This window comes from Melozone crissalis, unplaced genomic scaffold (genome assembly GCF_028551555.1).
Source record: "Melozone crissalis strain CALT ecotype California unplaced genomic scaffold, PUWL_Pcris_2 ptg000063l_1, whole genome shotgun sequence".
NCBI classification, from domain to species: domain Eukaryota; kingdom Metazoa; phylum Chordata; class Aves; order Passeriformes; family Passerellidae; genus Melozone; species Melozone crissalis.
This window is the reverse complement of record NW_026535841.1, coordinates 15,440,503-15,468,157: the sequence shown is the minus strand read 5'-3', so window position 1 is coordinate 15,468,157 and position 27,655 is coordinate 15,440,503. Positions and strand designations below refer to the sequence as shown.

The 27,655-nt window shown below is 46.5% G+C and overlaps 1 protein-coding gene across 3 annotated transcripts in view; it reads right to left on the bottom strand.

Moving 5' to 3' along the window:
* Positions 1-1,025: 1,025 nt before the first annotated feature.
* The window catches only part of MMP17 (matrix metallopeptidase 17), a 50,880-nt gene continuing 24,250 nt past the window's right edge, over positions 1,026-27,655 (bottom strand). The window contains exons 2-11 of one of the 3 annotated variants that reach the window (XM_054288572.1): positions 24,861-24,968; positions 21,986-22,118; positions 20,246-20,372; positions 14,286-14,569; positions 11,280-11,456; positions 11,048-11,147; positions 9,392-9,474; positions 5,733-5,885; positions 3,320-3,577; positions 1,027-2,116 (exon numbers count right to left, since the gene is read on the bottom strand). In XM_054288572.1, coding sequence (XP_054144547.1) covers positions 1,788-2,116; positions 3,320-3,577; positions 5,733-5,885; positions 9,392-9,474; positions 11,048-11,147; positions 11,280-11,456; positions 14,286-14,569; positions 20,246-20,372; positions 21,986-22,118; positions 24,861-24,968 — 1,752 coding nt within the window. In that variant the 3' untranslated portion in view covers positions 1,027-1,787. Of the gene's footprint in view, positions 2,117-3,319; positions 3,578-5,732; positions 5,886-9,391; positions 9,475-11,047; positions 11,148-11,279; positions 11,457-14,285; positions 14,570-20,245; positions 20,373-21,985; positions 22,119-24,860; positions 24,969-27,655 lie in introns of all 3 variants that reach the window. The other 2 variants (XM_054288574.1, XM_054288573.1) reach the window with 2 other exon arrangements.

The following is a 27,655-nucleotide window of genomic DNA, read 5'->3' as shown; positions in this document are numbered from 1 at the left end:
CATCTGCTACTTGGCTACAGCTCCAGGAGGAATCTGTAACATACTGATGTTTAGAGTAAAGGCCTAAAATCTGTGTCTTCATGACTGAAGAGAAAGAAATGCAATGGGAATCAATCAAACGAACTTCACATCTCCCACAGCCCCAGCAACCTCTGCTTCGCTTGACTGGCAGAGGTGGGATGGGGAGCTGCTCTGAACAATAGAGGCAGCTTCACTCAGCAGAGGGAGCTGTATGCCTGAGATTTTTTGCTTGTATGTTTTTAAAGGCTATTTAGTGGTTTACTGGGATGTTTCATTGAGTCATGACCCATAAAATCATGTTATAGCACACCTGTGAGTGCTTGGGACTATTCAAAAATGCAAATAGCAGAGGGAAACTCAAGATGATCCCCTCTTTCTGTCAGGATGCAATTGTGCACTGTTCCTGCCTTTCCTGCTGTGCCACAGAGGGCTTTGAGTTACACCTAGCACCAGGGCCACTGGAGCAGCTTTGGGTCCTGCAGCGACACTGTCTGCTCCATGTCTCCTTGAGAAACTGGCCTCGGCAGGGCAGCAAAAGACATTTGTGCGGGAGCTTTGCAGAAGCAGGGCAGAGAAGACTGTGTCCTAGTGGTCTCCACCCATGACAACAGCACTTTGACAACAGCAGACTTGAGGACCCTGGCTTCTTTGACATCTCAACCAAGTTTTCACTCACTATTTTCAAGGACTCTCAAATGCCCAGATCATACCACAGAAAATTGATAAACAGTGAGGAATAAATACAAACAGGTGCATCCTAAGGCAGCACTTGACCCTGGCTTCTGCCATTCCAAACTCCTGTCAGGGGCATCAAAAGGAATTTGAGCTGACCGCACAGCATCTTCCCTGCTCCGGCCCATCGTGTGCAGCACGGCCAGGTATGGCAGAGTCACAAACAAATGCAATCTTGATTCCTCCCAAAACATAAGGCCAACCCGACACAGGATTTATGTGAGACCAGGAATTTGTGTGCACAGATTAGTCTGGGGCAGTGGTTGTAACTGCATCTCATTTGGCTGCACTGCCCTCATCCAGAGGGAAGGCTGCTATGAGCCTCAGCCGACAGTACCTTGCTGCAGGTATCAGGCTTGATCTGGCACAGGACTGGGAGATCTCCATGTAGGCGGCCAAGGTTTATTAGAGAAATTGTTAAATTACAATGACTTGTATACAAAGATAAGCTGCAGCACCTTCTGAAAGGCAAAGGTGTTTCTGACGCATAGAAACTGATACAGGTTACCCAGACACCAGTGACTACAGCAGGCTTGACAGTAAATAATGATCACCTTGCAGTTAATCTTAGTGGAGTCACGGTTTCTTCTAGTGTACATCCAATGGGATGTGTACATCGTCTCAGCACACAACTACTACCTCCTGCCAGCTGCCTTTCTGTCGCCATCTATCTCAGCAGCATCTCTTCTGTCCCCACTCCATCCCGGGAGCTCTCCCCTCCCTTATTTGCTGTGTTTAAACATCCAGAGCAACACATCTCTAAGAAGCATTTCTAAATTCAATATAAGGCTGCTCTTATCTTTAACTGGATGGGGGAATAAGAAGATGCAGAACTCAACTCTGTTATTAGACCTTTAAACTCAAATTAAGAAGAAAGAAAATCCCAAAACAAAATCACTGTTCATTTCTCATGGAGAATTCAAACCCTTCACTAGCATGTTCTTAGGAATGTTTTTTTTCTGCTTGCAACAGTTATCAATCACGGAGCTGTATCCCGGAGCACCATGGTGTTGTCCTGCTGGTGAGATGAGCCATCAGAGGGCCACACAGACCAGTGCTGCTGTCCACACAGCCAGCACGAAGCTGGCAGTCAGTCTCTCAGGTATGGGGTGAGGGCGCAGGGATGGGGTGCCTGAGGTGCAGGAGCAGACCTCGTAACGGTTCTTCGAGCGGCTCTCGTCGTGCTGTCCCGGCCTGGAGCGTGCCCCAGTCCTGCTGCTCCCGGCTGCCTCGGGGGCGTCAGCCTGCATGTCACTGCACACCAGCCAGTCCCTGGCGATGGACTGTGGGTACCCGGGTTGCACCTCCAGATCACTGTCCAGCACCTTCCAGTACTCCTTGCCCTTGAAGAAGTAACTTGCACCTGCAAAGAGACCAAAACCCAAACACGAGGTGAGTGGCGGTGGATGGCGTCCCAGAGAAAGGTCAAAGGAGCACTTGGAGCAGCAGAGGAGCGTTCCCACCCCAGCTGAGGCCCGGGGAGCAGAGGCGCATGAGATATCACTGCTTGTTGTCAATATCCCCTCTCGCTGCAGGAGGGATGCTCCAGAAGGGAAGGTAACTCTGTGCCTGCGCAGGATCTCTCACCTCAGCCAGGAGCCACCAGCAGTTGGAGGTGGATGGTGAGCTGTTGCCTCTTCTGCGGTGAGTCCTGGAGCAGCTATGCCTCCCAGTACTAGTGGGTGTGTAGGTCGAGGCCCTGTGAACCCACAGCTGGACACATCATGCACTACTCTCCTTCTCGTAATCGGGCATGGTAAAGCTGGAGACCCCACTATTCATTAATGACTTGAGGTGTGTGCTGCTGACCCTGGGCTCAGAAAAATAACCGGAGCTTGACAGAGCCCTGGGAACCTTCTGCTTTCAGGTGCACGTTTTCCACTCTGAACTGGGAGGCTGTGAATTCTCTAAGCAGGCCCCATGCTCAGGAGGACTCCTACCTATGGGAATGTCACTCTCAATAGCTTTGGAAATTCAGCTTGAAAAGTCTCTGGAAGTAGCCTTCCTCTCTGCCTGCTTTAATGATTGCTACTACACTGTTAGGTCACCAGTAAATAAACCCTGGAAGTACCACCTTGTTGTGAGCCAATAGCTGATTGTGACAAAATTTTTGTGGTCTTTTCAGGGGAAAGAAACCATTGAGAAATCTCATCAGAAAATAAGTTGTAACTCTGGGAAAACATCTCTAAAAGTATTTTCTGTCTGCATCCTCATATATGCACCTAAAAATCCAATGACAACAAGACCAGCAAGGACCAAATCAGCCCATAATAGGATAAAAATCACCACAAAACAGTGACATCACATATCAACTGTGTTCTTTTAACGAAGTGCAATAAATATCCCCCCACCTTATTTTTGGTGCCTGTTTAAAATTACAAAGTCCTTTGGTGAGCAGTATGGGGAGCTCTGGCTGGAATCACACCTCTCTCTTCAGCTTCCAGTCACCAGGAATATCCCATCAGGGGCTCAGCGTTTGTGTTGGCAAGCAGGGTAGAAGGGAGTACAGCTCAATAGAGCACTGATTTTCTTTGCTGTGCTTTTTTAAACTGCCATATGGACTCACCATCTGACCACCTCATGGCATCATCTAAAGGGTTGGGTATTCCCTTCCACGGGACGGCCTCTGAAGGATAGCCGGGATCCATCCTCCGCTCATGGTCATCGTAGCACCAGTAGAGATTGTCCTTAAAGAAATAAGTCTTGTCATTGTGAGCCCAGGAGAAAGCAGCGTCGATTCCTCCCGGGGGCAGGCCAAAGTCCGAAATGGGGCGTGGGTACCCTTCTTCCACATTGTTATCTTTGAAGACCCAGTATCTGTCTCCTGTGGAAAGGAAACAAGCACAGAATAAAATCACATTCATTGCACAGCCTAAACCAGTATTTCCCCACAGATGAGCTGAGCTAATGTTCTGTTATCTACTGTGCTGACAAAGTCTCGGGGCTGAGCTCTGGGCATTTAAGGATGGGAATAGGAAGGGGTCAGCCCATGGGGGAACGTCTGGCTTTGAACAGCTGCTTCTTTGTGTCAGGCTGTCCATGCACATAGCCCCTCTTTGCTGCTGAAAGCATGACTGTCCCAGGATATGAACACACTGACAGCATCAATAGAGCTGTCACTTTTATGTATTTGATGGAGGCATTTGGTTTTCTGCCCCTTGGATTTCTGCCTGATATCCAAAGAAACAAAGCAGCTTTTGTGGGCAAACTGGGCATTTTCTGCAGACTATTTGGCTCCTGAGAAGCCAAGTGTGGTCCACTTTGGAGGAGAAATCACCACTTTCTAAGGCCAGATGGGCCAAGAGACCTGTGCATTATGAGGATGCACAGGGACTGGATACATCCCATACAAGCAGCTCAGTGCTCTTCAAAGGTCTTACACAGCTGCCCCCTTGGCCTGACCTTGGGAAGGATGGAACAAGCAAATTAACCCAAATGTCTCAATTTCTTCATAGCTCTCTAACCACTGGAATAGTCTTCTTTTACAACACCTATTTAGGAACCTGCAGTGCCCTTTTGGGTATTGCACAGCCTATTTTAAGGATCAGAGTTTTTCCTCCCTTGGTTTTCTAGAATATCTGAAGGGGCCCTTAAATGCATGCCCATGTATCAGCAGCAGGACCTTAGAGGTCAAGGTAATTTCTGTTCTTTGATTTCAGTCCAGGGATCAATGAAATAGAGCTGGAGGGAGAGAATGAGTCGTATTTTATAGCTGGAAAGAAAATTCTGAGTTTGTGTTGGGAACTAGGCAGGACTAACACACAGAGAGAATGCATGTCTTGGAACAAGTTGCCAGCCGTGGCACATCTGGAATTTCAGCCTCCTTGGGAGCTGAGAGGAGCCCCTGGACCTGTGCTCTTGGTTGGTTGTCTGTTCATCCCCAGCAGAGAGAGAAGGAAGTGACTGAGGACCGCTGTGGTCTGCAGACCTGACTGGGAGGGTCTAGAGCCAGGCATAAGGGGTGGCACACCCCTTAAGCTGGCCCCATTTCCTCTGGGAAAGCAGAGCAGAGCAGGCTGCCTGAGGCAGCTGGACACACATGGCAGAGCCTTCCATATGCTGTTCCATTAAGAGATGTGGGGCTCAGCATGGCTCTGCTCTCAGCTGCAGCAGTCCAGGAGGGTGTCAGCTGCACTTGGAAAGGCCTTCTGCAAGCCTAGGGGCTTGTGTGGGACATGAGCCATCTCTCTGGCCTAGCTGGGGGAACTGAAAGCAAATTATTGCTTCCAGAAGTGCTTGGTTCAGCACTTCTCAAACCGATAATTGCGCCATGTTTCAAGCAGAACGGTCGGGAGACAAAAAGTAGTTTCCAAACAGGAAGAATGGAGGGCTGGGATGTGTTTAGCACTTCAAGTGCACAACCTTGGTGAAACAAGAGTCTTGCCAGGGTCTTGGGTGCCATTGAGTGCATGGGTGGTGTCTAACCAGCACAAGTAGATGGTCTGTGGGGGACTCAGACATTTGTATAGAAACCAAGAGGTAAACTGTTCCTCCAGCTCTTCTGAAATAAAAGCTTGCAAGTTTTTTTAAATTAAAAGAGAGAATTATACTACTAATTTTAAGAAAAAAACACAGTAACAGAAATATAATTATTAAAACCAAAGGTCTTCAGTTTCATTTTTATTTCCTCTCTGACTATTTCTTTTCTCAGCAACACATACTGAAAAGAGAAAAGGTCAAAGGAGGAACACACCACCTTTGAGCATGTGTAGGGGTGGTTTTTGCTTGTGTTTCATTCTTGAAAAGCTCTTGAAAAGATTTCTGCTACATTTGGCTGAACTTTATCTAATATGACATTTCCCTCAGTTTCTGGGGAACGTGACCATTAACTTTTGCTTGCCCTCCCTGCCAGCTCATTTCTTCTGGCCTTGCTCATGGACAACAGGATTCAGACTGGCAGTTGAGATGCTTAACATGTGGCACTGGTGTCTCCTGCCTAGCAACACATTCTATACCTCCAGTACCATGTTTGCTCTCACCTTTGAAGAAGACAATCTTGTGGTCGTTGGTTCTCTCGTAGACTGCATCTAGGCTCTCCAGGTTGAGCGGCAAGCCCCGCCAGAAACGGTGAATCTGAGCCGGCTGGAGGGAGACCAAGTGCTTATTGCGAGTCAGTCTCCAGAAGTACTTGCCTGGAGGGACAGACTGGACATTACTGAACCACACTCAACCCCACCTTCCCTGGGGGGTGAGTGTCAGGTGGGTAGCAGCAGCAGGAAGCAAAGCGTGTGAGATGGGAGCCATGATTTAGAGCCATCCTGCTTTCCAGCAGCAGCTGTGACTGCTTTCTTTTTCTAGCAGTCATTAGAAGAAATCCCTTTCTTTTTTGGATGAAAATAATCCTCTGGACATTGTGCTGGAGCTGTTATACTCCTGGCCACAGCGTGGCCGCTGAGCTGGGGCAGGAGAGAGGAGTCTTCCGTCTCCTCCCTCCCTCTCTGCTCAGGACCTCCTGCAAGCTGGTGGGACCAGGCACCGACAGCCTTAAGCAAGAACTTCCAAAAAAACATCCCTATTCCTCCTCTCCTGAAGCAGCCACAACTTCCTGCACACAGTCCAGCTGCTTTTATGTTTGGAAATGTCTGGTATGTTACAGTGAAACAAAGAAATACCAGATGGGTTGTTTTGTAATGAAGAAAAGGATTGAGAAAATAAAGGAGGAGAACAACATCTGAATAGATCTGGAAGGCTTGTGGTGGGGAAGGAGGCAGTTAAGGACTTTGATACCATCTAGAGCTGCAGGATACTAAGCAGAGACTGCAGTCCTGCGGAGCTTCCAGGATGAATGTACTCGTGGTACCAGCAAACGCACTTCAACACCTGCAGCAGCACTGCCCCAGCTAGGAAAGAGTATTTCAGGGATTTCTGAAATATTTTGGATGGTGTAAAAGAAAACAGATTTATCCTATCCTTTGTGGGAAGGATGACAAACTTTTTCCTGCTGAAAGAGCCTTATATGGGATTTCCCGAGGAATCTTAATGGTTTTCAGGGGCAACTCCAAACCCAACTCTGTGTTGGCTCTGGGATTCTCAGCCTTTTTCCAGCACATTTCATGCTGTGTTTTCTCCAAAGAGCTCCATGGAGTGATGTGAGCCACAGCAAGATGTTTAGGAGGCAACTCTCAACTTTGTCTTTTATTTGTTATTGCCCGTTAGAAATTATTGCACATTATTTGCATCTGGTCTTGCATTAATTTCTTGCATGAAAGCAATAGAAAACAAAGACGCATCTTCAGATTTCTATGCCCCACACACTCAAGATTTTTCTCCAGAGCTGGCAGATTGTGACACCAGCTTTTAAAATTTTATGGAAATCAGGTCTTAGGGTAATAATGCAGGACACAGGATTCTAACACTTTAACATTCCCAGGGAGGGAATTTTATTCTAATTATAAGGATTTATATAACATTCTTGTTCTTCTGCTCCAGTTTGCGTATTTGCTCTATCTTACTGAAACATAAATTAATAATAAATTCCAATATGGTGGGAATTGCCATAATTACAGATCCTTTAAAGAATATAAAAAATCCCAAGGATTCAAATTTGGTGGCTATTTTACATCAATGGAAACATTTGTAATTAAATAAAGATGATCTCTGCATCTGTAAATAGCAAGGCACTAGACAAGGTCAGATTTCCACCTTTTTTAGTAAGAAATAAAGAAATAATTCATTCTTTAGCAGATCAACATCTGAACTTCCCAGTTTCCTGGGCTCATTGGAGACACAAAAGGAAGCCTTAGTACTGCTGACATTTTGTCCCTTTGGAAGTGATGGGCTCAGCAGGTGAGCTGCTGCAGGAGGAAAACCTTAAATCTACCCCAAAAGTCAGGAATAAATAGCCTGAGCTGTTGGTGACTTTGGTTGGGTTTTTATAAGCTATCAGGAAGAAGAAAGAAAATAAAGCACTTAAGTAGCAAGGAATGCTGAACGAGACAGCCCCAGTCTGCCTGGGCTTATGATCTGCCATAGCCCAGCCTGCTCACCAAAAGTGCTGGTGTTGCATGGATGATCATCAGCCGAAGCCAGATCCATGGGAGAACTGCTGCCACTAGCATGCAGGAATAATCTAAAAACCAAAATCCTAACCCCATATTTGTTAAAAAGCTCAATTTAAACCTTCCTCTGAGCTGAAAAACTGAACACAATAAAAACCAAGTGTGAGGTCCTGCTGCACCAAGATATGCATGATAGGTTGAGGCAATTGCTTTCTTTAATTTCAGTTAATTTTGATCCCAGCCGTGTTCCACGCTATCCAGACTTTGAGTGCCTTTGGCAAGACTGCTGCACACACCATGCAGATGCACACACAGGCCAAAGGTGTCAAAAACTTCGGGAGTCTGTGGTGAGGCACCTACATCAAAGCAAGCGGTGATTCCAAAGAGCAACAAACCCACTGTTGCCTTCAAAACAACAAGCCTATGAGGTCTGGGGAGCCCCAGTCCTGGGACCTTTGCAGTGGCTTCTTTCCATCTAGGAAACCAGCAGGACCAGAATAAAATGCCTATCAAGGGACAAAGCTCAGCACCGGAGATTATTTACTCTGCCCCAGAGGTGACATCCCCTCTCCTTGGGGCACAGGACAGTTCGGGGGGCAACAACGGAGGCTGCAAGTAAAGTGCTGGAGGCAGACATGCAGCTGGTATCCACTGACCCTGCACTCTTTACATCTGCTTTTTGGCCTGCAATAAATATATCCAAAAATAGACACAGAGATGGATTTCTCTTTACTTCATCAGTTTTTCCCCTCCGAGGGACAGCCAGCCATTTATCCTGACACCAGTTCATATCTTTGAGTTTCCCTTCTTAGCTGTGGCTTTTTGGAGCTGGCATCTGAACAAATAATGTTGTGGAACAGTCCCCATATTGTGCTTCCCTCAGGGCACAGGCAACACCAAATTCTCCGAAGCCCTTTTGCTGTTCTTGCTTGCGACCCAAGGCTCACGCTGTGATACCCAGATGCCAGGACGCTGCTGCTAATCCCTGGAGAAAATGCTTCTGCTTACCTGGTGGATGGCTTTGGGGTGGCCAAATGGTGGCTAGGGATGCAAAGAAACACCCACAGGCATTTTTACATCTTGGAAATGTGAGAAAGCAAGCCCAGAGAGTCCAGCCTACAGAGGCTCTGCTCAGCTGAGAAGGTACCGATGGGATCCTCATCAACAGCTGGGCATCCTGGGAACACAGTGCCAGCAAGCGTTCGCTGCCACAAAACCAGATGGTCCTCATTTATGTACATACTGTCTTTGAGAGATGTACGGCAAGCAAAATTAGGGAAGGTGAAGCATGGGAGGAAAGGAAGGCTGGAGCTATCCAGGAGGAAAGCAGTGGAGTGTTGTTGCTGCTCTGCTTATCCTTGGTTCGAGCTCGATTTTGACTTTTTGGGAGCACAATGATCAGATTTTAGTCCTTCAGCGGGCAGTCCAGTGTGATGGATCAGAGTAAAAACTGCTGTGCTGGATTGTCACCAGTCCGGCCCTACATTCAGGTATGAGATGCCTCCCTGGGTATGTGGGAGCAACCCACAAACCCCAGCCAGCTCATCGTCACCACCCACTCCAGCCTATTCCACACTGTCCTGCCTCTGCTGCTGCCACATCAAAGCCACCGCAGGGTGGCACAGACCCCTGGTGCTCACCTTTGAAGAAGAAAGCCTCTCCTCGGATCTGGGCCACTGCATCGAAGTGCGTGTTACACCTGTTGGGCATGTCCCGCCTGAGCCTGTGGAGAGATTCCCAGGTAGGCAGTGAGGGGCTGTGTCCCCTCCGATGCCTGCTACCCCACAGACTGAATCACCCCTGCTCCTGGAGAAGACTACAGGCTGTGCCCATCTGTCACACCTCATGTTCAAGCCCAGTCACGTGCACAAGGATTTCCAAGGCGAGCTTGGGCAAACCTCAGCCTGAAGACAGCTTGGGCTGACAACCCTGAGCCACCGGAAGCCATTGCTGGGAGTTGAGCGAGGACATGCTCTACATTCACCAGCTCATGCAGTTGGTGAGAGCTGGCTTCCTGCTCCCAGTGGCACGGTGTGGGTCGGCCAGCTACCCCAGGGCAGCAGGACATGGAAATCAGCCAAGCAGCCTCTCACTCCAGCAGCTCAGGATGCCACTGCTCCAGGGCTAAGCTCCCAAGTGCCAGTGAGAGGTGACTGAGCTGCAAAGCAGAAAGCAGCTGAGCTTAAACAGAGGGACCTGGAGGAGCTACGTGACGTCCAGTGAAATCTACCTGGTGAAAGCCACCTGGCAAGTGGCAGCAGAGATATTGAGCTGCTTTAACAAGGTGGGTGGGGAAGGCACAGAGTATGAAGAACTGAGAGAGCCGCAAAGCCCACATAAGAAATAATGACTGATGGAGGAACAAGGAGAGGATGCAGTGAACACGCACGGAAAAGCTCCTGTGGATGACAAGGAAGCGTGAATCTATTCTGCGGATAGAAAAATTGTGCTGGGCTGCCAGCACCAGCTTCTTTGCTCTTTGACCACAAAATGACAGATGTGGAGGCAAACCCCATCCAGTCTCCCAGAACAGAAGGCAGGAACAAGGGGATGACGTGAGCAAGTTTCCTGCTGCTCCTGCTGCTGGTATGAGATGCTGGCCTCTTACAACAGCAGGGAGAAAGGCTCTCTTATATCTAGGTCTAAACATGGCCATAAGGAGCCTGGTGGACAAGCGCCTTTAGAAGCTACATGCGGAGAAATGTAACTAATGGCATTCAGCATGTTCAAACAAAAGGCGCACAAGGTGAAGGTGACCTGCTCCATCTCTGCTGCTCTCAACTGGGGGGCTTTTAGTGTCTGGCAAAAACATGTGACCATCACCTCCTGCCTTTTTGTTCAGTGTCCCTTCTTCTCTTAACTGTCCTGCTGTCTTGGTCAACATTTATTAATGAGCTATGTCTTGCACTTCCCTTAACGAGGCCATGCTGGTTGCTTGATGACACATGTAAGCAGCCCTTTGCCAATGTTAACCTGCATTGGAGTCAGACTATCAGTCCACTTGTTCCAATATTCACTCCCTCAGGTACATCAGGCAGTTGCTCACTGTGGAACGATTTAGGTAAGTTATACTTCTGCAATTCAGGATACTGCAGAGGAAGTTTGTTTAAAATTCCAGCAAGGATGAATTTACCTAAGGGTGACGGTGACAACTTTCCACTAACATGAATAAAAAATATGAGTTTTAGCAAAATATCCAGAGAGAAATACCAAAGACAAAGTGAGCAGGAAAGATATGGATGAAGCAGAGCTTCAGTACTACACATCCTTTGCAGGAAAGGAAGAATTTGACTTACGGGACAGTGGAGCGGTTCTCTGGCAGCTCTGGTAGGATTGGATGATCACCTGTTTTGCTTACTTCAGGCTTGGCTGTGGGGGACACAGATTCCCTGACTCCTGTGTAGAAAAAAAGGAGTAATAGGGAACACCATCCTTCCTACCAGCACCACTCATCCCAGAGAACAGCTATTCCAATGTGTCCTACCATGGCAGGAACAGGGTGTAGCCAGTTGAGGGACACAAACTTACCATAGAGTTGCCAGATTCGGACTTTGTCCTCGTAAGGCAGGTCGTACTTCAGAGGGTCTCCCACTGGACCTTGGTAGTAGGGTCTCATGATAGACTCTATGGCAGAGATGTGGGTCAAGCCAATGGCATGGCCAAACTCATGGACAGCTACAGCAAATAGGTCCATCCCATGAGTGTCTGGAGATAAGGATAAAATTGAAATAATGGTCACTAAGTGCTGAGAGTAATTGGAGGATTTGGGTGGGCTACAGGGGCAGTAAGAGAAAGTGTAGGTTTATCTTGAATAAACTGGCAAGAAGAGCTTTGGAATAGGTAAAGTTAAAAAAAAATTTTTTTTTCCAGTTAGGGAATGGGGTGGATCATATGAATATGGAAAGCAAGACTTCAGCCTACACCAGTCTGGGTATCACCCCTCTTATTTCCAAATCACTGTCGGCACCTGAGAAAAAAAAGGGCTGAGACAGCAACCACATCAGAACCATTTGCTGAGTGGCACTAGAGAAGCTGAGCCAGAGCAGTCACTCCCTGCATCTCATGCCTGCTGCAGCTGCTGACACAGCCTTTGCATTGCCCAAAATACCAGATTTCTGCAGCCACCAGCCAGGAGCTCGTCACATCCTGTGACAATGAGCCAAGACATGAGTCGAGGAGCTGGGGAGTGCCGGCAGTGCCTGCCTGCCCGCAGGGCTTTCCCTGCCTGGCCTTGCACGATGCTGCCCCGGCCAAATCCACCCCTCAGCCATCCTTTATGCACACAAGTGCAGGAATGTTCATCTGCTTACCGACCACCAACCTGCTCATCTCACTGGTGCCCTGACACAAGTAGGTGACTGTGTCCAGCTTCTCCTGTTACACATCCTGTGCTGCAGCTCTTGCGTCTGCTGCCTTTGGCAAACACTTCGATCCTCACATGCCACAATGGGCGTTAGGGAGACACTGTTGAACATCAATACCTCAAGGCTTTGAGGACTTTTTTCCTTCAGTCTGGGCTATCACTACTATATTCTCTTTCCCCAAATTTCCTTACTTGCAATCCGACCCCCAGTGCCTCACACCACACCCACATACAGACTAATCCTATCTCCAGAGCCTGAGACACTCATGTAAATGGTTAATGCTCATTTCCAAACATACGCCACTGCTACCAAAGCAAAGGAGGAGCTGCTCCCAGCTGTATGGGACTGAGACTGCTTGGTGCATTCCCATAACCCAGCTCTAGACACGCTGGACCGCATGTCCATGTAATTTCTGCCCCTCTCTGCACAGCAATGTCCTGCAGAGAGATACCAGAGGACAGCAATGATTTTAAGTGTGGTTCTTATAAAGATCATGATGTCAAGTATTGTGATAAAGAAGCAGTGAGTTGGAAAGATTCCTATGGAGCTCAGGGGAGCGTCACATTCCCTGAGAATGACTGGAGACAAAAGAGATGGCTTCTTTGCCATCTGAGATGGCTACTTTTTTGCACAAAAGTAGCTGATCCTGCCTAGTCCTTAGTGCTCCTCACCAGGCTCAGGGTGGCAGAGCAGGGAGGAGATAGTTTTTGCGGAATTTTGCCTTTTCCTTCATGACTATTATTTACAGGGTCTGTAACCAGGCGAGATTTTTATAACCTGTGCTGTTTTCCCTGGCACTAAGAGAGAACAAGACATATGCTCTCTGACATTTTAATGCCAGACTGACAACCTTGGGGATATTTTTATATCACTTACCAAGTTGTTGTTTTTGAATCAGTAGAGAGAACAAAATAAATAAAAGATGAAGCTCAGATAGCTCCAAGATCTTCAAAATAGAGGGCAGATTTTCGCTGGCAGGCTCATCTCTTGGTGGAGCTCAGAGGGGCACCGCTGTGGGAGCGCTAGCTCTGAGCTCGCTCCTTCATTGGAGTTTGTTTCACAATGAGCACTCCCAACCACTAGCTGCAACACTGACTCCATCACTAACACATTCCCTCTGGCAAGCTACTGACCACAGTGCTTGTCTCTGCCCTGTATGTCTGCAGATCAAAACTGCTGCTTTTTTTTTCCTTCCTGATAAGAGCCATCAGTTGGGGCTAGAAACATGAAACAAGGAGCATGAAACAAGAAGCAGGTATAATTCTCAAGGATCAGCCTGTCCAGACCTTTAACCTTCATATCAAGACCTCTTCCAGCACTCTTGGTGAACCCTTCTGCCCATGAACACTCAGGGGGACGGATGACAGGTCAGCTGGTGGGCTTGTATTAGCTTGTTTCAGAGAAGACAGGTTTAAACAAAGTCATTAAGCTGAGGCAGCAGGATCCCACTAGGAGGCTGGTGGAGGAGGTGGAATGAGAAATAAATTAGCAGCTGGTGGCTGCAGAGAAGACAATCTGTCAAAACACGCCTGACACAAAGGCTTGGGACCTGATCCCCACAGATGGTTTTGCAACTGAGGAACACTTGCCTCTGATATTCCCTCTGCTACTTAAAATTCTGCTTTGGCCAGATGGATGAAGATAAAAAAGAAAAGAACTGCAACTAGTAACCATCCTGATGCTAGGTAATAGACAGGAGATGGCAGGAAAAAACTAGGCCTTTTTCCCAGCACAACACAGAGCCCTTTATATGTAGGTCAACTAACAGTATACTTTAAAAATAGGGAACTGGGACATGTGGCAGTGAAGGCCCCCAAAAGGTGTCAAAGTCAGAGAATGCAGTCCCAATCCAAGAGCTCCAGCAGCCGCATACCCAATCTGCAACCTTCCAGGTCTCAGAAGAGATGGGGACTGTGGTTGGGCAATGGGGAGCTCTGCAATTTCTGGCAGGATAAGGAGAAATATGGAGATGCCATTGAGGCATCCAGGAACATAAGAGTGTCCTCAACACTGCCTGGGTTGATTTTGCTAGCAAGAGGAATCAGATGACTTCAGGGATCCTGAAGCCTAGGGTGAAGGTGTGGCAGAGGCTAAACCATTCCAGCCACCCGAGCAGAAGAGAAAATTGTGAGCCCTCATGCTTGGTTGCTGCTCTCCCACCCTGACCTACCTGATGATCGGAAGGTCCAATATTCATCATCGTCAAAATGAGTGTCCCCTGCTGTGTGATGGCCTCCGGGGAAGAAAGCATGTGCCACCGTCCCACCAGGCCCGTCAAAGGGATAGCCATCATTGTGATCTGCTTTGGAGAAGTCTATCTGGATGTCAGCATTGTTTCCGGCCACTTCATGGAAATTCAGCGGAGTGATGTCACTCCAGACCTTCAGGGCATAGTACATCAGGGCTCGGACAGTGTCGTGGCCCAAGTGGGACTCTTTTGGGAAGGTGCGAACTCTGAAACAAAGAGGGCAAAAAAGAGGATGGGTCAGTAGCATGAAAGATCTCCAAGAACAATCAGAACTGGCTCTGCACGTGCCTGGTGCCTCAGAGCCACAGTGAGGACTTCAGAGCTTTTTGCAGTTTTGGGCTGAGCTGGAATGGAATAAAAGTCAATGTTTCCCATTGAAAAGTCAATGTATAACCCAACTTTGAAAAAGAATTCCTAATATTGTTGATTTAATAGAAGAGATGAAAAGACAAAGATGCTACAAGGCACCTTGGCTTCTAAAGGAGTATATTTAGATAATCTTTGATTGGCGATTTTGACAAAAATATACACGCTTTCCAAGCAAATGTACTGTTGATTGAGTAATTATTGACAAAAGCCTGTTTGGATGCCTTCTGGCCAGCTCTACCCCTGTAATAACAGACACTTTCTTCTTTGTGCACCAGCACACCAGCCGAAGTGTTTTCATGGTTTGACAGATTTTTAAAGGCTGAAGCAACAATTATGACCACATCACTTACCCTGCTACATAACAGGGCTGTGACAGCATCACTCGGTACCACACCACTTCCCATCACCAACGGGCAGTGATGACCTGACTACACTTCACGAGATAATTACAAGCATCAGAAGGGGAAGTCACACCACTCAAGCTCTTCCTGAATAGTGATCTGAGTGCTGGGAGAAAGCATGGGTGTGAAAAGTAGGGAGCAACTTGCTTGCTGAGGTTGTGAACACATCCCACACCCTCAAGAGACAGGCAGCCCAAAGCAGGCACCACCTTTGGGCCAGGGCAAAACTAGTCAGGGTTGAATCTCTGATTGAGGAAAAATGGGTTTATGAAAATAAGCAGAAATCTCACTAGCAGTTCCTCTGAAGCACTTGGGATACTCATCCTTGAGACAGTGGGAATGAGTGGATGAATCAGGAAAAACACATCATAGCCAAATGAGAAAAAATCATTCATACCTTTTCCTTTGCTATCCCTTGACTCTTTGGGCAAAGAAAAGCCTTATTGACTAATCTAAATGAGTTACATGCATGTAACACCAGATGATTGTAGGACTTCAAAGAAAACACATTTGTAAAGGAGACAGCACAGAGGTACAAACAGTATTAGCATGTGATTAGAAAATACAGTTTTCAAGGCAATTTTTAATTTATAGAAGAGATTATGCCCAGATGTAATCCTCTATAGTACAGAGATAAAGGCCACCTGGATTCCAGATAGTCATTAACTAACTGTCTTCATCTTTCATAACACTCCTCAGGACTTAGGTAAACCCTTCGCTGCTTTAATTTCTACTAAGTCATTATACGTGTAACACACACCATGTTTAGCCTAGGAATTATGACCTTTCTCCAGGATCATAGTGCCTAAGGCACAGAGTCACATTTAGGGACATTATCTGCTCTTTCCTTCCCAAGTCCTGCTCACCATGTGAGCTATTTTCCTTTCCTTTTCTTTCCAGCTGTAGAATGAGGATAATAAATCATTTCTCCCTTTAAAAGGATGGTGGATAAAAAGCCCTGTCTAAAGAAACAAATATTATTAATATTCATCCCAAGATCTGACTCCAGAAGCATAAGATTAAGGCAGAAACAGAATCAATACCTATTTTACTTCTTCCAAAAAGTCCTACACCTCTGAGATGATCCACATTTTATTCATATGCTGCAGGTGTAAGTGGAAAGTCCCTTATCCTTGATTCATTATCACTGTCATGTTTTAAGAGAATCCCATCAGGGTTTTTTAATTCAGCATCTGATTTGATTGCTGGAACTCTGCTAATTGTTTTCAATGAGATTAGGAAAAGACTATTATGATGATAGGATGTTTGTTGGCCTTGCATCACCCAATTCCAATGAAAAGGAAGCACATTTCTAAAAGCATGCAGATAAAAAATCTTCCTCCTACCTTAAATTATTATTACTAGTAATAGTAGTAGTAGTAAATGGTGTTTAGGTTTCCAGTGAAGAGAAGCACTCCTTCTTCTTGGATGTAAATCCCTTCTGAGATTCCTCTTACAGAACTCAGATCTTTGGCAAAAGCCTAATGTGAATAATTGGAGAGAAAGCTCTCTGTTCCAGACAGCCTCTGCCAGCCAGAGGGAGGGTGATGACAACTGGACTGCTCAGTTCCTTCAGCCACCCCACCAACACTGCTCTAAGCTGTAGGCTCAGTAACATCCTGCTGCAAATCACACTCTGGGACGTCCTGAGGAGTGTCTATCCCTGTGGCAGATGGGGCTGCAGGAGGGAACATCAACCACAACACTGGAACTGGCAGCTGCCGAGCAGGATGTGGTGTTGAGGGACACAACTGGGATACCAAGGAGAAAAATCTCCCCTCTGCATTTAGTGCTCAGCCAGGCAGCAGCATTGCCATGCAGACAAATGAATGCTGACTCTCCCACAGTGCTGCCGGTCCTTCATGTGTCCCCTGAGTCACCTCCTTTGCTTGACCCATCCCAAACAGACTTTGTATGCATAATGGTTAATAAGTAGAGACTAGAGAGAACTGATCTGCCTCTGTTTGCCATTGAGGGGCACCCACACCTATTTTGATTTCTGATTTCCTTATTAGTTTTGTCCTCCAAAAGACAAAAGCGGGAGAGTATCAGTGATGGATGAGAAATCAATAGCTTGTTAATTAAAGCACTCTCTCACTTTCCCAGCCCTGAAACTATGGCCAAATAAAATAAATGCAGAGAACTACCAAACACAGCAAGCTAAAGAGTGCTTGATAAACCCATTCTGATTTTTCTTGGAAGGGGAAGGAAGAGGGGATAGTTGAAAGGGTAGATGCCTTGGCAAAGATGCTTTTCCAGCTGCCCAGAACCATCCATGGCGCAGCAGCCCTGATCCAGTGCTACCCTGGCAGTGCTGCAACACTGCCATTGTCTGCAGGAGGAAAACAGCAGGTGTTGGAACCCTCCATCAACCCTCTCCCAGCAGTTAGACTATCAACCAAAAGTGTTCAGTTTGGATGGGAGGTTCCCCATGGCAGGATGCCACTGATTAAAAGGAAGAAAGCAGAAGGATCAGGACCGTTGTGGGGATTGGAGTGCAGAACTGAGAGTTATGCCACCTTCCTCTAGACTGCCACCCCTCCACGCCTGAGTAAATCCACATCTGGGCTCAGGCCATGGCACTCACAGCACAGCCAGTGGTGGGCACTGACTGACTGGTGTCACTGCTTCTCTGCCAGTGGGCTCTGCTCCCACTCCGGCAGTCCATGGCCTGAGCACCAGTGTCAAAGACCGCAGCTCTGATGAGATGGCACAAGGGAGTAGTCCTTAACTACAGACAGATGAAAGCCAGCTCAGTTCAGCACTGAAAGGAAAGAAGTGGGCAATTTTAAAAGCTGAGCTTCCATGGCTCCTCTTTCCCCAGGGAGCTCAAAGCATGTGGAGACAGGGCATGGCCCTGCTGCTGCACTTCCCAGGACTGTGGGGAAACAGCAAGGACTGGGAAGAAATGGAGATGTGCCAGCTATGAACTTCCCTTCTGTGGGGTGTAACCAGAAGTAATAAAGCAAAATCAACAAGTGAAAAACAAGGCTGCAAGCATGAGGGGAAATGGCTGTGGGCAGCTCTGGCGCTGATGCTGGCAGCATACCACTCTCTCAGCAGCTGCCTTGGCACCTGGGGAAAGTGCAGGGAAAATAAAATAATAACAAAAACAATCCTGTGAAAAGAAAATTTATATGCTGTAATATCCTGCAAACTCTACATAGAGATGAGGCACAGAAAACTATCTATTTCTGATGCAGTAATTGGATGCTACAAGACTGTACTGTGAGCTGTGCAGGATGCAACCTGTATAGTTTTGCTCCTTGGGCCCTCCAGTCCCATAGGTTGGTTGTACTCAAAGGTAAAAAGAAGAAATATGAATGACCTGTATACCTATACCATTTTGTTTGCCCAAAACTGCCTTCTCAATAAGTGCATGTGCCTGTTTTGATGCCCTCCTTTCCTACAGCTCTGCTTACCTGCTTATTACAGCCTTGCAATTGTTCAGGTTTTTCTTCAACTTTTAAATCCATGTCTGAGTAGCATTTAGTTATGGTTTCCCCTTTTAAAATCTTCAAACAATGTGTAAAAGGTAAGCGAGTAAAACTTTTATGTCTCTATTGGCTGACTTTCAGGCAGTTTCCAAAAAGCCAGTTTAGTCTCAAGTGGTGGATATAAATACTACATTGGAGTTTCTGTAATGCTGCAGTGTTCTGCTGGCTACAACCTACCATTGTAAAATACAGCCCTTTCTTGGACAAAAGACAAGATTTTTGAAAGGATCAAAGAATAAAAAGCAGAAATTACATTGTCAGGAGATGGATTTTTTTATGCCTTACACATAATATTGTCTCAGACCTCAACCCCTTTTTATGCCAATCCTTGCTGCAGCATCAGTTTCCAAGGGGGTAGGAGGCAGGGAATATCCCAGGGCTGCATCCACCAGAACAGCCAGACCACATTTCACCTCCACATTTCTGTCCAGCCTAGAACTGGGGATACTGTGTCAGCACATCCAAAGTCCTGATGGCACCTGCAGTGCCAATTCCCTGACCCTGCTGCCCAGCCATGGGATGTCATTCAGGTTTGTCAGGAGCTGCTGGGGTCAGGCTGTGCGCAAGCTGTGCCCTTGCACAGGTTCTGGCAGCCCCACAACACCAGGACAGGTTTTCTTTTTACCCGCAAAGGATTTTCTCCTTTCTGAAATGCGAAGTTCTTCCTCTTTCCCCATAAAGTCAGGCCTGGGCAACAGCGAGACAGGTTGAGTTTTTGTAATATGGGTCACTTCACGACATGAAGCCATCTATGAACCAAAGATGTTTCTTACTGAAGCTGAATTATGTTTATCTTTTCTCAAAATTAAGTCTCACAGGAATCTGCTGGAACAGAGACCAAATCTCTGCTAAGTTTCAACAGGTTGAACAAGTTGAGATTTGCTACTGCAGTGGGAAGAGGACTCTCTCTAGGGGCTATGCCAGGATCAAAGAAAAACTTAATATTAATATGGAGAACTTTTCATAAGATCCACATGTGTTTTCAGGATGGTACAAGCATCTCATGCTGCACACTGTTCTTAGAGGAAAAATCACTGCAGCACACAGTATTTGAGGGAGGAAAAATGAGTCCCAAAAAGCACAAATCTTAATGGGACAGGGATCAGTTCGCTTGCCATCCCTGACCTGCAGCATATTTCTGAAAGCTGGACCTGAACAACTGTGTGTCACGGGTGCAGAGGGATCCTGGCACTGAGGGAAAAATACTTGCCTGTGGCAAGGATTAGGAGAAAAAAGAGTGACTTTATTACCCCGAAAATTGTCCTGCCCTTGGACTTGGGCGGGGCAAGAGAAGAAGCTCCAGGCTTGGCAGCTGCCTGAGACAGCACAGAACTAATGAACTCAAGAAAAAAGATGCTCTAACAACAATTGCAACCCAGCAAAAGGCTCGCAGCCAAATCTGTATCATTCTCAGGCACTGCCAAGTGGGTCCAAGAAGTCACTGCTGTGACTGTCAGGAGAAGAATTAAAGTAAGTAGTCTATGGGATCTTGGGAGGCCATAGGGACATGTTTTAACCATCACCCTAAAACTCATCTCAAAGCCATATTTAACAAAGGTGACGGTGAAATTGGTCTTTTGCTGCAAGATTTCAGCAGGGATAGATGAATTCCTACCTCCAGGACAAGTTCCTTTTGCTCCACTTGGTGACAGCCTGGGCAAATCGCTTCCTCCTGGTCGCTTCAATGGTGAGGTCAGGCAGAGAACAGCGAGGGGTCTTCATTAGCTCCAGGGTGGCTTCATCTAGGGTTAGAGAAAAAACAAGAAATCATGGGAATGGTGGGTTAAGAAATCCCAGGGAGACAAAGAGATAGGAAATGAAGCGCTAAGAATGAACCAGAAGAGCAAAAGTGGATACTCAGGAGCCCACTGGGACATGGCACCAGCCCCAGCATGCTGTGGTGACACCCACAGAACACTGAGCCCCCTATGTCTCACTGCTGCTCCCACCACTGGACAGCAATTCCTGCTGGAAGCCCACCTGTGGCCAGCTTTGATTATGCTTTTAAGTATTTTTTTTCAAATATTCTGGCTTGCTCTATCTTGATGAATTTCCAAGGAGAGACATTCACATATAAATAAACTCCATCTCTGTTCAGCTACGAGCTTATTTGAAGAATGTCCAGGTTCTTTCTAATTAATTTTTTATGAATGAAAGCTTGAAGTGTCTATTCTCACCAGCTGAAATGCAAAAAAGTTGTTTCGTTCACTCATTTCCCTGCTGATTTTACCTCTTAAACTCTGTTTTCATGAACAAACCACAACTATGACCTGTGCAGGGCAGCCATCCCTCCCACCCCCAGACTGTTTCAAACACCACCTCTGAAAATGCAATTTGAATGGCCACTTCTGTTCCGGGGTCTCCTGCAGCTTGTGATGCAGCGGAAGAGAAATTATTGCACATGCTCAATTAAGACCAGAGAAAGGAAGTCCTCATGTTGGGGTGCAGCTGTGCCTTCAGGAGACCAGCAGAGGGATACTGGGATGTTGGGATGGATAGAGAGTCGCCTGCTAATTAGCTGCCATTCCTTAATGCTGGCCCCATGGCAGGAGGGTCACAGAGGGGAGGAGAGCAGAGAGGTGCCCTTCTGCAGGCCGGGATAATGCTGGCTTTCTCCGTCCCTCAATGAAGGGTTTGAGAGGAATGACCCCAGCCACGCTGGTGAACTTGTGCTGCTTCAGCCTCCCCTTGAACTTCTCCCTCCCAGGCAGATGTGCCTGCCACACAGATGCCACTGCCTGCCTCTGCTGGCCAACGGAGCTGCTGGAGCAGGTGATGGGCTCCGAGCTGGCTGGGCATGACTGAGAAGTACCTGGAGCTGCTGTGGCTCAGTGAGATCCCAGGAGAGCCCGAAAAAGCCTCCTGCAAACAAAGTTGGGGTGATGCAACATCATCCTTCTCCCTTCCCTGTCTGTGCCCCAGCAGCAAGGAACTCAAAAGATCTTCGCATACAAATTGGGAGGCTTAATCAGGATTTTTGTTCAATTCAATTTGATGCTGCAAGTAAAGCTTTGAACAGGACAACTTTCTCCCTTTTTTTCCCTTTGTCTTTTTAAATTTTTTTTTTGAACACACCAAAAGCTATTTTAATCACACTGAGAACCCCAAGGGTCTGTGGGTGTGTTGAAATAATTGCTTGCCTCAGGTTCTTGAAAACACAAGGCAACAGAACACCTGAGCCATGTAATTACTCTTACAGCTCCAAACTGGGCCATATGCTCCACCCACGGTGGAGCTTTTCCTGCTGCAGCTCCAGAACACAGGAGAGGGAGAGTCCCTTCTCCCTCACCGACCTGCAAGAACCCATCCCTGTCTCGCTCTGCACCAAGGAGAGGAGGGGTCATGAGCCACTGACCTAGGACTCCTGTGGCCTCAAGCCCCCCGAACCTCTGCATGGCAGTGATGGCCTTGGTGAGCTCCTCCTGCGTCTGCAGCTGCCCCGTGACAGGGTCCGGAGGAGGCAGATACCCAAATTTTGTCAGCCAGTCCTGTGAAACAAGGCGAAGGGGAAATGAGAAAAGGAAAGGAAGGAAATACAGGAAATGATGCTCTGAAGGTCCTCTCCCTCCACTGCACCCTGATAGTTTGAGGGCCTTAGCTTAATGATTGGATTGATGATCTCAAGGGTTTTTTCCAACTTAAATGATTCTGTGGGGGTGGCTTGTTTTACCTTGCTTGGCTCATCCCCCTGGGCAGAGCATCTCACAATGCTCTTTACATTATGAGTCTTTAGAAGACTCATAATTTTATCAGTCATGCAGTGAGACTCAATGATCCTTAAGTGGAAGAGATAAAGAAAACTGCCCCACCTGCTTTTAACAGGCAGCCTAATTAAGAGAAGATAAGTGCCCTACCTCTTAACAGATAAGGACAGAATACACACCCCCAGCCACATTTTGCATTTGCAACAGAAGACACTTGACTTCCACACCAGGATTTTGTTTGGAAATAAGCTTAGCCATGAAATCTCCAAGCCCACTTTGTGCCACACAGTTATCAAAGACCTGAGGCAGATGACCTCAGCATTGACACAAAACAGCCCTTCTCTCCAGCATTTCCACACTCCCTGGTTTAATCATCTTCCTGCCAGCTGACCGAAAGTATTTACAGCCAGGTGTGGGTCTCTCAACCACCAGAAAGCAGCAGGGACCTCTGGAACTCCTGGACGTCCCTCTTTCCCAAAGCCTAGGCAAGCACAGCCTTGTGCCAGTGATCCCCTTGCCACAGGCATCTCATTAAACCCAAACCCACTGTTCAGTCAAAATTTGTCTCTCAAAGGACAATATATCTTTATGAAGATTTTTCTCTTTCTCTCTTCAGGCTAAAATTGATTAGAAAAAATGCTATAAATCTCCTTCTTACAACTGCTTTTCAAGTGAATTACCTTTCTAAATCCTTTCTTACCTTCTTTCTCTCTCCTTCCCTTCCCTTGGCAGAAGAATGAGCAAGGAATCGTAAAACTGCACGCAGGGGATGCCATAAACACCTGCTCTCTATTTTCTTTATCTGTATCAAACATTGATCTGTTGAGCGTCTTGTAGACTGATATTGATCCAGACTTCCACTGCAGCCAATACACCACAAATTGATGGTAGCCAGATTAGGGCCAGAAGCCAGTAGCTACTTATCACTACATTCTGAACGTCTCATAGTTTGGTGTCACCTGCAGCTGCCGCCCTAAATGCCACAGAACCCCCAGCCCCTCTCTGCAAAGTCCAGTTAAACAGATTCACGCTTACTGAGCTTTATGAGTGATCTCCTCAGGCTTGGTGTGACTCTCCATTGGGGAGCATGGCCTGCTGTGCTGGTTTTCCCACTAGCATTTAACTTCCCTCCCAATCCTCCTTCACAGTTGCCTTATTTCAGTGGGATACTGTGGCCAGCTTATCTGGCCACTTCTTGTTGATTAATGCAACTCCATTAGCCACCACCTTGCTGGGACTGCGTAAGCATCATCACAGCCCCTCCCTGCCAGCGGGCTGATGGCCAGGCACAGTGCCGTCCCCTCTACTCCCCTGCTACTATTTTTCCCTTTGCATAGCCAAGCCATTTGTGACAGAAAGTAGAGATACAATTAATCTTTGATTCTTTGTGAGAAATTGGCTGTGACATGGAGGTCGGCAGCTGGCCCATCAATTGCTGAGGACAGTGGAGTTTAATTTGGTTTGTTCCCTGGCCATGGAGACAGTGTCATTTATCCTCTAATGACAGGGGAGACACTGCCACACCAGAGACAGGCACAACTCGACTGTCCTTGGGGGCTCCTGGGGATGGAGGTGGCAGCAAAAGGCTAGGGAAAGCAACAGCAGAGGGATATCCAACAAAAGTTGTGCAGGTCTTCTTTCCTTCCTAACCCCAAGGGATAGAGAAAGCACAAACACAAACGGACACCCCAAAGCAAATTGGGGGCTTTCTACACAAAAGATGGAATGAGTGGTCAGAGATCACAAATCCTTCACCTGATCTACCTCAGAAGCACTGATTTCCCCTCATGTGATTTTTCATCTAGACCATCAAGTTTATCCTGCTTTATTCAGATCCTCCTTAGTTTTATAGACCTCTGTGATCTTGCTGTTATTCAGCTCTTTTCCATGTAGGGGTTTTGACTGGTTTCCTCTCTCCTTGTAAGCAAAGCCGATTCATAACATTGAACTTTAACACTTAACATTCTACTTCTGCTGTGGCAGAACATTTCATGAGGGAGACTGAAGCTGGCTTGGAGATGAGAAAGAACAGCAGAAATTATCTGCCTAATTATCTGTGTGCCCCATGAAAGCTTCTCAGATATTTTCTTGTCCTTAATAATGACAATGGCTAAATTGACATACATCCATAAATAAGAAAATGAAAACATTTTCCATTGAGATAACTTCAACACATCCCTTTCTTATTTCCTCCTTAATAAAAAAGCACTTTTTTTGCCAACTCTCATTAGCCTAAAATGTTTAAATGAAATAGTGATTTCAACTGAAAGCTAAAATTCTTTTAACATATTTCTTGCCTGAGCCGGCACTACAAAAATTTTTCCTTAAAAGTGTGCTGTGCTAAATGAATTGACCTACTCCCACGAGAAGATTCAGCTTCAATAACTATTTCAAAAGTAAAAAAAAATTGCTTCATCAAAAAAATGAGGAGCTTAACCCAATGTCTAACAATCTTCTGGCTCTGAGAGGAGCTGGGAACAAGTGGGGCTGAGCTACATGACTCATGCCATGCCCCAGGGTAGGTACCTTGGTCTGAGGCTCACATGATCCCAGCTCAATTTTTGTAGAAATCACCACCAGCAAAGATGGTCTGGGAGCCAAGTCCAGAATGAATCTTCCGATCCAGCTCCACCACTGAGCAATACAGAATTAAAGGCTCCTGTTCAGGAAAAAAATAAAATACCCGAAAAAAAAAAAAACCCAAAAAAACCCCCCAAAAAACAAAAAACACCACACCAGGAAGAACTGCATGCCGAGCAGAAAGGTCCAAAACCACCCACCCATCTGCCCCTCCTCTCTGCCAGCTAAACACAGCTGTCAGCAAGAGCCCTGGTGCTACACAGCGCATAGCAAGAGCAGCACGTTGCCTACGAACCACAGCTGGGATGTTTATGGACAAAACAATGTCCCTTCTGGGGGCTGGAGGACCCCCTTGCCCCATTCCAGACTGTGGGACTTGCACCATGTCCTCAGCAGTGGGAAAAGCCACTGCAACTGTCTCAGGACAGTGGTACTAGGAAAAGTGAAAAAAAAGGAAAAAAAAATAAATTTCCATTACCCCCTGGTTTCATTTTACCATCCTACCATGGGCGGTATGGAATAAAAGATTTACACAGTCTTAAACCAACTGCTCCAGACCAGAGTCTGCCTTTGCAAAGGGACCCTGTTAGCAATGCTACAGTGTCATTCCTTCATGGATCAGTTCCACATGTGTGTTTGGAGACAGATTATTCACTCAGCTGGCTAAAAATAAACCATATTTTTTTTCTCATCTGGGTTCCCATCTGTAATGGGGAAAAGCCTGCTTCTTGCCTTAAAAAAATGTTTAACAGAATTCAAAACTACAAATGTTTTTAACTTTTATTTTTCCCATTTGGAGAAGCACAAAGTTAAGAAAAAATGGTAATGCAGTCCTCCCATCTGCAAACAAGCTCTGCTTCAATTTTGGACTTTTTTTTGCTCCTAAAGGCACTTGAATGGAATACCAGGTAGCAGTCAGGGAGGGGAGCTTTCCAGGGTCAAGTGATCACCTAGAGCAAAGCGTTAGCTCCCGCAGTAGTGAGGCCTCTGGTATTACTTATGCAGAGACAATTTTCAGATTAAAATGCCAATTTCATTTCTTTCATCTCTCCACTTCCTTTGTATCAATATCCTTTTGTTCTAGAACCTACTTACCTGCTTCATTTTAAAACAGACGTAGATATTGCCCCTCTTTTATGGAAGATTTATGAGCTCTGTAGGTCTGCTTTTACAAATATTAATATTATATAAGATGATCTGCCACAGGCAAAGGAAAGACTCGGTCAGCAAGTTTTCTTCCTGATGATTTCTTTTTAAGGGTGGTAGGTTGGCATTTACAAGAAGACAAACCAGTTCAGGATAACAAGGAGAGGATAAACAGGATAAACAGCAAAACAGAAATCAGGATAAGCAGGAAAATTATACTCAAGCTGGCTCCACAATTCTGCCTGCTCTTGTAGTATTAAAATGACCATCTATCTAAAGCTTAGCCCCAAACAATGAGGACATTTTTTTCTTTTGGAAAAAAACAGCCTTAATCCCGTAGAGGTCGTAACATTTCCTTTGATCAGGGATGGAGATTGTTATCCTCAGTGTACCCAGCCTGTTGCCAAGCCCAGAGAAGAGCAGAGCTTTACCCCTCACTCCTTGGCAGATTCGTGAACCGCACCCTGAGCTTTGCACCACTATCCCAGACTGTCTCCATACCCATCCCATCAAAGCTGAACGAAGAAACTGGGGTAACTGTGGTTAAATTGAGAACACTGCTGGCAGGGGTACAAGCAGCGCCCTCAGTGCTCTGCCTGAAGGTGCTGGTGGCAATACCCACGGGCTCTTCTCCCTGGTCTGTGTCATAGCCACCAACATTTCTCCAGGCACCTCTTTGCAGCCAGTGACTAACACACCCCCAGGGACCATCTGGATGTGCAACATGCACTGAGAAGATCCCAGTATGTCACAATTTCCAAATCTTTGGGGCAGTCTAAGGCTTGAGCAGAAGCAAGTTGTCTTCCATTGAAAAGATCTCTTTTATTAATAGTCTTTGAAAAGCCTTACCAAACTGCACCTTTTTTCATTAATCAAGTGACAAGTTGGTTTTATTCATTTAAAAAGGGTGTTGTTATGGCTGGGAGGTGAAACCCTTACCCTGACCTGAACCTGGTCCTTGGCTTTCTGGCAGGGGCACCCCGCTCCCTACCGACCGTGCCCCATGCCCTGCACTGCAGCAAGAGCACAAACCACCCCACCACTCTTCTCCACAGCTCATCTCCTGCCTTCCATGCTGGATAACCACAGAGAAACAGGCCTTGTTTCGGTGGAGTTGCCCAGAGACAAGAGGATTTTTCCTGCCAGAAGTCCCGTTGTACCCCGCAACCATGCTTCACACATGCAAGGGAAGAAAATCCAAACATACTAGTCAACAAAATTAATGACCCAGATTAGTAAAACAAAGCTACAACTCAAACATCTGGAACTAATTTTCAAATTACACTTTGCTTTATCTCTGCAGCTACCATTAAATAGGGTGGAAGCTTTTAAATAATAATAATTTTAAAAAATTCCCAACACCACAAGCTAGATTAAAGGAAATTGCTTTGAGCTGTTTGAGGTTTTATTCCAATTTATCGAAGGTTTACAGTATTACAATTTTTACAGCCATTTTCCTGAGATCAAAAGACCCCAGGAACAACACCCGTTAATTAGAGGAACACATATGGTCCTGCAATACTCAAAGGAGCATGTTCCTGCAATGGAACGGCCTCCGGGCCCCACAGAGCCAGCACTTCCCTTCCAAAGGTTGC